Source organism: Musca autumnalis, unplaced genomic scaffold (assembly GCF_047663935.1).
Source record: "Musca autumnalis isolate F117 unplaced genomic scaffold, ASM4766393v1 scaffold_4, whole genome shotgun sequence".
Classification (NCBI taxonomy): domain Eukaryota; kingdom Metazoa; phylum Arthropoda; class Insecta; order Diptera; family Muscidae; genus Musca; species Musca autumnalis.
The window spans coordinates 184,441,182-184,452,256 of NW_027411977.1; the positions used below are offsets into that span (position 1 = coordinate 184,441,182).

General features: G+C 35.4%; 1 protein-coding gene across 1 annotated transcript; it reads right to left on the reverse strand.

Moving 5' to 3' along the window:
- Positions 1-7,601: 7,601 nt before the first annotated feature.
- LOC141403189 (uncharacterized) lies at positions 7,602-8,239 on the reverse strand. Its single transcript, XM_073985367.1, has 2 exons — positions 8,044-8,239; positions 7,602-7,975 (listed from the first exon to the last, which is right to left on the reverse strand). The coding sequence occupies exons 1-2, from the start codon at positions 8,237-8,239 to the stop codon at positions 7,602-7,604; spliced, it is 570 nt and encodes a 189-aa protein (XP_073841468.1).
- Positions 8,240-11,075: the final 2,836 nt, after the last annotated feature.

The following is an 11,075-nucleotide window of genomic DNA, read 5'->3' on the forward strand; positions in this document are numbered from 1 at the left end:
GCTATATAAGTCCGTGTTTTGATATAGCCCCCATAGAACGGTACCTCCCGATTTTCGATATTTTGAAAGTTTAAGCGTCAATATCCCACCGAAATTTCTAAAATTTGGTATTTAGTCTTCGCTGGGGGTGTATAACTTTCCACCTAACATTTGTCGGCATAGTTCCACGCCTCCACGCGTACCTCTCGTCTTCATATAGCCCATTGTTCCATTTTTGAAAAGAACAACCATGACGTCCCATATAAGTTATTTTAAAGATGCTATTATATGGGGGATATAAGGAAAAGTGGGCACATCGTAATCCAAAATTACAACCAAAATTGATGGAACATTTAATTTAATTTCCATATAAGTTGGACCACTGTGTCATGCGTGGATGTCAACAAGGGTGAACCATGCAGACCAATTTAACTTTTGTGCACTGTGCAATAAATCAGAAAATAGCTGAGTCTTTTTACGTGATAATTAGTAATAATTATTACTAATGTTGCAGATTTTGACAGTTGTATAAAGGAAATGTCGCTGAAAAAAGTGTTTCAGCAACATTTAGTAAGTAAAAAGTCACACCATATGCCAATCTAAACGGATCTGTACTTTATTACACCTTTATTGATATTTATCACTTAACTTGTATTACCTAATACGCACTCTCAGTTGGCAACATCATAACGGTATAACACACATTTGTGTTGCTTTTAAAAATGGTATTAAAAATGTCAAATATTTACAAAATGTGATTGTAACATATTTTGACTTAACGGTTGAAGGTAATGGTTGTTGCCCTATAAACCGATTTAAAGTTATTGGGTTATGTTTCCTATAAATTTGTAGCAAATAGACAAGCTATAGCAGTTGTTAGATAATATTAAAACAAATAACATCTCCATCACTTCATTAAAAAACAAAATGAAATTCGCTATTTTGTCTGTATTTCTGGTAATATGTGTACTAGGCATGGCCCATGATTACCACGATAACAAAGAACACAAAGAAGTTGTACATGATTATTACGCTCATCCTAAATATGAATATAAATATGGAGTAAAGGATTTGAAAACGGAGGATATTAAAGAACAATGGGAACACAGAGATGGTGATAAAGTTCATGGTAAATATTAAAAAATAATGCTGAGTTCTTTATAAGTTGTATTAACATTTTTTTCTTGTAAAGGTGGCTACCTTTTGAAGGAAGCTGATGGTACCACACGCGTTGTGAACTACCGTGCTGATGATCATAGTGGATTCCATGCTGATGTCAAAGTAATTGGCAAGGCTAAACATCCTGAAACTCACCACCAAATCCACCAGAAAACAGAGGAACACGACTCAGGCCTCCACATTTATTATCCAGAAGAAGATAATCATAATGTACATTACACACATGATGGCCATGCCGCAAGTTTCGTTAAAATAGAGAAGCATTTAGAGTAAAGATAATTTAATGTTAATTAAAAATTAAATACGTAAACTAATTTTTGGATGTAATATAAGTGAATATATTTCGATTTTTAATTGTTTTATTTATACCCTACACGACAATGTTGGCTTTGGCCAAAAAGTTTGCAACGCATCGAAATAATGGTCGTAGACCCATCCATAAATATATGTATATACCAAAATGAATGTCTCGACGAGTCGATCTGGCTATGTGTGTCCGTCCATCCGTCTGTCCATCTAATTCTTGTACGATGTAACATAAATTGTCGTAGGTGGTTAAACAATGCAGATATCGCAATAGTCGCTAATAAAACTCAGCTTGTCCTTTTGGCGATTTTAACAATAACACTATGCAACACTGAAAATGCAAACAACTTCTAGTATGCATTTTTTGAAAGGACATATTGAGACTACAAAAACCCTAGTATGGTTAGATCCAGTTCCGATTTTATGGCCTCATCTATACCGGGCTAAAACTACAGTTTTTTACATTTATCGGGCCTTTATCTCAGAAACAAATAAGAATTTTGCCTTGCTGTATTTGGCAATATTGTAGCCCTAAACTAGTAGAACTTATCTTTTAAACGGACCACATAAGAAAAATCCCATTTAGGGAATCAAAATCTATAAAATATAAAAAATTTTTACATAATTGTTGAAATTCTGTTCAGTATCGGCTAAACTATTGGGAGTTGAACCAATTAACCCCTGGCAAAAATCTTCCAAATAAAGTTCTCAACAATTCTTTAGAACATTCTGAAACTCTAAAATGCTTACTTCATGTTGTTTCAGCGGTATTTTGCATCATATCTTTTACAATACGTATTTCAAACACAGTTCACACCAACAGTATATTCTCGCATTTCGGATTTCACTACATTATTGACATTTTTTTTTTAAATCGTCGTTGAAAAATGTACTGAAAACAACGGCATAGAGGCATTTTACAACAATGACATGTTCTGAAGAGTTGTGTATTATATTCCAGGGAATTTCCAAAAGAAACTATAGAAAAAATTAGCTGTTTTGGAGATAGGGTGCGAAATGTATAAACATTTTTGCATATATTTTATATTTGAGGCAATAAATGTTGTTTTTCGAGTTCGTTATTTCTCCAAATATTTTATTCTTGTCCTTATCTACAAATTTTCTTCAGAGATCAGAAGAAGATTCGCATTGGTTTTAGAGATATATCCCCGAATTTCTTTAAAAACTCAATATTTAACCATGTTTAGATGGGGCCATAAAATCCGAGCTGGATCTGACACAACAAAACCCAACTAGGGTTTCTTGTCGTTTGGGTCTGTTCTTTCAAAAAATCCTCAGTTCGAATTGTTTGCACAAGATCACCTTAAAAATGTTGCACAGTGTAATTACGAATATCACATCTTTGGTTGGGGACCTTCCAAAAGCAAAGTCTATCAAAGTAGATTGGCGTAGATGGCGAAATAACGGAGTTATCGCAATATTCGGCAATACATCCCATTTTTTCATTTTTTTTTTTTTGTTATCACGCCACAGGTCGCAATTTTGGTCGGATCGTCACGAAATTTCTGGGGTTAATGAGGCCCAAAAAAAAAAAAAAATAAAATAAAACACCGGAGGATCTTCAAATAAATCGGGGTAGATTTTCAGAATTTTGCTTGGAAACCGCGAACCCTATCGAAATTGTATTAAAGAAAATATTGTAGCAGTGAAAATTCTCTACAAGATTGGTCTCAATGGTATTTTCGTAGATTTTGCCATTATTGAGATATAGAAGTTCAAATTGGGACAATGTACTGACTGTATGGCTCCCTATAAAACAATGTCATGCAGGGTGCACCTTAACTAACTTTGAATGGAAACCGCTTACACCTGGGAAGTTTTCGCAGATTCTGTAACAACAATGTTCAAAGATGAGAAAAATTAAAAAACAAGAAAAAATCACTGGAGGGATTCTTAAATAAATCGCGGTCAAAGTTCACATTTTTAGGTTTATTTTAGGTTTTCGCGATTTTGCTTGGAAACCGCAAGTCCTATCGAAATGGTGCTAGAGAAATGTTGTAGCTGTGTAAATTCTCTAGAGGATTGGCCGTTATGATTTGTTCCTAGGTTTTACCATTTTTGAGATATAGAAGTTCAGGTCACATTTTTAGGGTTTTTAGTTAGGTTTTCACGATTTGCTAAAACGGTCGAAATGGGACTAGAGAAAATCTTATAGCTGTGAAAATTCTCTATAAGATTGGTTTTCGTAATTTTTTCATAAGTCGTATCATTTTTGAGATATATAAAATTAAATTGAGAACTTTCAGTCATGACATAATTTTATAAGGATACAGTCGGTAAATTGTCAAAATTTGATCTTCTATATCTCAAAAATGGTAATACATACGAAAACGTTATTAAGGACAATCTTGTAGAGAATTTTCACAGCTATAATACTTTTTTAGTTTAATTTCGATAGGGCTTGCGATTTCCAAGCAAAATCGTGAAAACTTAGAAAGCCCTAAAAATGTGTACTTTGACCGCGATTTATTTGAAAATCCCTCAGGCGATTTTTTTGTATTTTTTTTTTATTTTTCTCATCTATGAACATTGTAGTTACAGAAACCGCAAAAACTTGCCAGGTGTAGACACCTGGTCGGATATTAGTCAGGGGTTGGAATGGGTAAGAACGTGTGTGGAGAAAATTCAAAGTTTTAGTCTTTTGCGAATATCTCGGCTTTTAGTAGGAGTAATCCAACGGCAAAGTCTTTCAATGGAAGAAGAAAACATAACCTTTACATTGATGCAATGTAAGCTAGGTGGCCAAAGAACGGAGAAATCGCAATAGTCAATAATGCAATTTTTGTAATCCAGCTATAGGTCACAATTTTGATCGGATCGACACTAGTGGGGGTACCAGAGAAGGGTACCAGAATAATATTCAGGGGTCGGAATGCGCAAAAAACTTATGTGGAGAAAATTCAAAGTTTTATTCTTATGCGAATATATCGCTTTTAATTGGGGTATTCCAATGACAAAGCTTGTCAATGGAATAAGAAAATATCACATTTATAATGATGCAAGATATGTTGGCGTACATCCCACTTTTCCATTTTTTATTTGAGTTGTAATGACGATGAACTTGGTTGCATGTGAACAAAATTGACCTGTATTAATGAAGACATTCTGAGCTTTAAATTAACACAATATGTGGCATTGCTTAGCTATCCCAATTTTAATATTTTAAATTTTACCAGTCAAAATCTGCCACATAAGGGCAGAATTCTTTCTACTTCCTAGTCTGTTTTTGCACTGTTTTAACAATAGTTTAATCACGAATTATGTAGCTATAATTAGGTATTTAAGTTTATATATGGTGAAATTTTCAACTTTGGCAAAAAATGTTATGTCATTTCCTGAATATTTAAGTCATGTTTAGACAGCGGAATTTTATGAAACCCCTATTTTTGTCCGATTCATGTCAAATTTTGGGACTGGGCATATTTTTGGTTTCTGATTAAATTGCAATGGAAACATAGACAAATGCAAAATTATGCAAAAAAATATTTCAGTAGTGGGTACAAAAATGTTTGTATGTAAAATTTTTCTATTTAAAATTCTTTTCAGATAAGTCAATAAAATAGAGAAATGTATAACCACAGCCTCAACCTTCAAAATACAGAAAATCGGGAGGTATCGTTCTATGGGGGCTATATGAAGACGTGTACATATACCGAAAAATTTTAAGTGGAAAGTTTTATACCGCCTAGGAAGACTAATAATTTCAGCCATTTCGGAGAGATATTGAGGACACAACCTTCAAAATACCAGAAATGTATGAAGACGTGGACCTATATCGAGAAATTTCAGGTGGAAAGTTGTATACCCCCAAAGAAGACTTAATACCAAATTTCAGCCATTTCGGAGGGATATTGAGGCCACAACCTTCAAACTACCAGAAATCCGGAGGTACCGTTCTATGGGGGCTATATGAAAACGTGAACCTATACCAATTAATTTCAGGTGAAAATTTGTATACCCCCAACGAAGACTAAACACCAAATTTCATTCATTTCGGTAAGATATTCAGGCTACAACTTTGAAAATTCCGAAAATCGGGAGGTGCCGTACTATGGGGGCTATTTGAAGACGTGGACCTAAACCGACAAACTTCAAGTGGAAAGTTTTATACCGCCAAGGAAGACTTAAAACCAAATTTCACCCATTTCGGAGGGATATTGAGGCCACAACCTTCCAAAACCAAAAATCCGGAGGTACCGTTCTATGGGGGCTATATGAAAACGTGGACCTCTACCGACAAATTTCAAGTGGAAAGTTTTGTACTTCCAAGGAAGACTTAATACCAAATTTCTGCCATTTCGGAGAGATATTGAGGGCACAACCTTCAAAATACCAGAAATCAGGAGCTACCGTTCTGTGGGGGCTACATGAAGACGTGGACCTATATCGAGAAATTTCAGGTGGAAAGTTGTATACCCCCAAGGAAGACTTAATACCAAATTTCAGCCATTTCGGAGGGATATTGAGGCCACAACCTTCAAAATACCAGAAATCCGGAGGTAACGTTCTATGGGGGCTATATGAAGACGTGAACGTATAGCGAGAAATTTCAGGTGGAAAGTTTTATACCCCCAACGAAGACTAAATACCAAATTTCAGTCATTTCGGTGGGATATTGAGGCTACAACTTTCAAAATACTGAAAATCGGGAGGTACCGTTCTATGGGGGCTATGGACCTATACTGACAAATGTCAGGTGGAAAGTTTAATACTCCAAACGAAGACCTTATACAAAATGTCAGCCATTTATGTGTGACGTTGAGTCCACAACCTTCAAAATATGGGAAATCCGGAGGTACCGTTCTATGGGGGCTATATGAAGGCGTGGACCCATGCGGACAAATTTCACGTGTAAAGTTTCATACCCCTAACGAAGACTTAATACCACATTTCAGCCATTTCGGTGGGATTTTTGAACCACAAATCCTTGTATATATTGTATTTACATATTTGCATATGCTCATTTTATGCAAATATGTAAAAATATGTCAAATTATACGCGATATGCAAAATATGCAAAAATTTCGGGGCCTAATTCTCTACGACCATCCTAACCATATATGCATTTGCATAGGATTCCGCTGTCTACTCATGTTAAACTTCTCTACAAGTAGTGTCTTAAGACACGCCGTTCGGACTCGGCGAGAAACAGTAGGTCCCATATCATTGAGCTAATATGAATCGATGTCCGTATGTATGTCTGTTGAAATCAAGATACAGCTCTCAATATTTTAGATAATGTTTTATTATTAGGTACAGATGTTCCTATTGCTCCTAGCATCTGTGCTATCGGCAATGTGCCATATCGGTTCACTTTTTAATATAGCCCCCTCCCTTTCAGGAGTAATTTTCGGCATTGAACCAACAAGGCTTAAATTTTGTACTTACCCATATATGGGTACACCCCGATTTTATGTTTCTAGTAGTTTTTTTTTATAAAATTTCCCACCAAGTGTTGGTACAGCGATCCACTTCTTAATATAGGCCCCATAAGAGAGTACCTCCCGATTTTCGTTATTTTGAAGAATTTTACCATATTATCGAAACGACAAGGGTTAAATTTGGCACCTAACCATATATCGGTACCTCCCGATTTTATTTTTTATCACATTTTCGGACCGAAATGTGGGCAAAACCGTTTAATTCGGACTATGATTTGGTAGGGATACAGTATAGCGATGCCGTCCGATGTGTGTTATTTTGATGGGAATTGTACCAATTACGTACTGAAGTGGTCGTCACTTGGTATTTTTAATTGTCAATGGATAGAAAACCTCAACTAAAAACAGTCAATGTAGGTACTCCATACATCTCCCGGTTTAACGTATTTTGAAGGAGAAACGACTGATAACTGTAATTTCGTATTTCGTATTATGATTTTATGAAATGATAGGAAACAAATTACGCCATCTTACTTAAATACAATTTGTGGCGGAGGATATAAAAAGTTCAGCAGTGTTACTACAATTACTTACAATTACGCGCAGTTTAGAATTGAATTGATTGATTTTAGTTAAGTTTCAATTTATTCATTTACAATATATTCTATACAAAGTCTTTTAAAAGTAACAATTTACAAATAATTTTAAAAATATCCTCGCTATTAATTTTACCAATTAATGTTTTTCAATGTTAACATAGCTTGTGGCATGATGACCATAATGATTATCGGATTGTTTGCTATGATCAAAGTAATGTAAGTTTTGATGTTTAGCGTTGTCGCTTGCCAATTCAGCGTGATGACTTTCTACAGCGTAGTGAGTATGTTCGGCAGATTGATGAGCAACTTCAGCACCATGATTCTCCTCAGCATGATGAACATAGACAGATTCGTGAGCATGATGAGCAGTAGTATGACTTTCGTGGTGATGTGTTTCAGGATGTTTGGCCTCACCAAGGGTTTTTACATCAGCATGGAAACCACTGTGATCATCAGCATGATAGTTTACAACACGGGTGGTGCCATCAGCTTCCTTTAAAAGATAACCACCTGAGAAAGTAACAAAAATATTTATTAACATATAGAAACCTTCCTAACGCATTTCCTTTAACATTTACCATGAACTTTATCGCCATCTCTGTGTTCCCATTGTTCTTTAATATCCTCGGTCTTTAAATCCTTTACTCCATACTTAAATTCATATTTAGGATGGTCATAATGATCGTGTTCAGCATCTTTGTGTTCCCCATGGTAATCATGGGCCATGCTCACAGCACAAAGTGTCAAAAATACAGCCAAAATGAAGAATTTCATGTTTACTTGTCGAACTGCAAGAGTTGTTGATGCTTACAACAAATAGTTTGAAATGAATGATACTGATGTTGAATTACCATGTTTAAAGTATTTATACAAATTCAACTGCCCTTAAAACTTGAATAGTAATTTACTTTACCTAATCTATCTTTACCTCTATTTAATAATAAAAATAATTAGGTTTATGTATAAATTGAAGTTATCGTCGTATTTTAGTTATGTTAACATAGTACGAGTAACTAGCCTTTAAACGAAGTGTGAGTAATATTCGAGTAACAGTTATGTCTCTGCGTATAAAGGTTAACCTAAGGCGGGTTAGAGACATGCGATTGCGGTAATATGCTCGTAGAAATCCAACTAAGCTAATATTTTATTTACTGCTGCCAAATTTGTGGTGATCGATTCGAGCTTATGGAGACAATTACGGTGAGAAGGTCTGATCCAAGAGAAACGACAAGTTGCCAGGTGACGTCATTTGACTGACCCGGTGGCAAATTGTGACACTATCCGCCAAATTTGAAAGGGACGTTGTCGTTTCCGAGGACCAAATTTCATGACTCATGATTAGCATTTAAGTCCCCCAAGACCAGCCGGATATGACCTTTCAAAATCAGGCGGGATGTATACGTTCAGCAACTATATTTCGGCAGTTTCATACCTCATTAGAGCCAGGCTCAAGCGAGATAATTCTGTATTGAATAGACTGGTGCAATAGGAAAGCTTATTTAAGTGTATCTTAATTAAGTGCACATAAAATCCGCCAAAGTTTTAATAATATATTTAGATTTGCTTTAAACAAGTGCATAAATTCTTGGGTAAATACCCGAGTATATTAGCCACATTTTACAATCATATTGGGTGTAATTTCGCACAGTGAGTTCTCAATGTATAGAAAATATCCTGTTGGGTAAAAACTCTTTAACTGCCGAACCACTCGACGCAGGCTGACAAAATTTGGCTCAAATATGTCTTATGTCAAGGACATTTTTTATTCACTATGAACCGTATGTGTAATTTGGTATACACAAAATGACGCTTAAACCAGACACTTGAAATCGGCGGTACGGTTATATGGGAACAACCCCCAAGCGTGGACATATGTTGAAAAATTTTTGCAAGGATATATTCTACACATTCTGAGTTCACTGTGACAAATACCAGGAGTTCAGTTGACAGAAGAACTATTTGAGCCAAAATTTTCAGCCTACGTCAAGCTGTTCGGCAGTTAAAGAGTTTTTACCCAACACTTGGGTAAATACTAGACATCGGTATACCCTTATATGGGGGCTACAAGAAAACGGGGACCTACGTTGAAAATTTTTGGAAGAATATTTTATAAACATTTAGTACTGACTGTGCCAAATTACAGCCAATATGATTGTAAAATGTGGGAAATAGGTAAAAATACCTTTAATCTGGAGGTACGGTTCTATGGGGGCTGTATAAAAAAAGTTCAGTTGACATAAGAAATTTTGTCACCCTACGTCAGTAGTTATAGAGTTTGTTTCCACTTGTTTAAAGCATTGTAAAACTATCCATTTTGAAACGATTTCACAACCTAAACCCAGGAATGGGGTGTAAGATGTTGTATTGTTGTTGTATATTTGGGTACCTCTTTTACAAAAGTTCAAATGTTTTCTCTAAAATGGTAATCGATTTGGCGATTTGCGAGACATAAATCAGGTACAAGTATGGACTATATCGGTCCACTCCTTCGGGTGCCTCCCACACAAAATTTCGGAAAAGTGCAGTTTAAAATCTGGCCTCAAATAGCTTTGACTTTTTTGTAACAATTTGTATTCGCTGTCCCCATTATGACAGTAAAAATTTTTTCAGGGCATAATCTGTAAAAAAGGTCCAAAACCTCTAAGTTATACGGCGACAAACTGAAATGCCAGTAGTGGGCGCTATCTACCGAAAAGAAACGACTCCCAAAAAAAGATCCACTTCCAAAATGAACTATGCCAATGCAATCCTTCAGGTACCTCATCCGCAACACTTTTGAGCTTTAATCCAAATACGTATGGGGGTTTCTGAGCCAATTGGGCACATTTTGCAAAAATAAAAATTAAGTAGTTGGCGTTTTTTATTGTTGGACTGCAGAATATTACATCTTTGTGTTTATTTCAGCTTGAGTCCATATTTTGTTGTATTCAAGTATTTGAATAACAACAAAATGTTTTACAGTGGATATGAAATTGATTAGTTGCGGGCGGAGGGTAAGACGACATAAAAACAGTGGTGGATATGAAATTCTTTAGTTCGACTCAAATTGTAGGGCAATCAGCTTTAGGGCCATACAGCAAATTTCTCATTTTGTTTAATTTGCTGGATGGGCTTATTGACCTGTTTATCGATACAGAGTCGGCGGAAAAGGGAACTGATGAAGTTGTTTGGTGACAACTGAAACTGTAGTTTTCCCTACCCTCCGCCCGCAACTAATCAATTTCATATCCACTGTAAAACATTTTGTTGTTATTCAAATACTTGAATACAACAAAATATAATAAACACAAAGATGTAAAAATTAAGTAATTAAAAGTTGCATTTATTAACATTTGTGTTGTTGTTTAATTAGGAATTTTTCTTAAAAATCTTAATAACTGCTTCATTCCTCGATTTTGAAAATGGATAAGCTGTTATTGTACCAGGACTAGAGTGTATTACTGGATGAAGTTTTGTTTGTGCCCGCGACAGTTTTAGTCATTGTATATCGGCACATCGGCAAAGGCGACTGATACTTTTTAAGTTGGATTTCTATTCTTCACTAATTGTCTTTTTACGGCATCTATATATAAAACAGAAAAAATTTTTGTAATTTATGGACTCGAAAACC

Bases quoted from the DNA above. Each gene is read 5' to 3' on its own strand.
- LOC141403189 (XM_073985367.1), bottom strand. From the start codon at position 8,239: ATGAAATTCTTCATTTTGGCTGTATTTTTGACACTTTGTGCTGTGAGC. The intron at 7,976-8,043 runs GTAAATGTTAAA...TTACTTTCTCAG, and splicing joins AGATGGCGATAAAGTTCATG to GTGGTTATCTTTTAAAGGAA.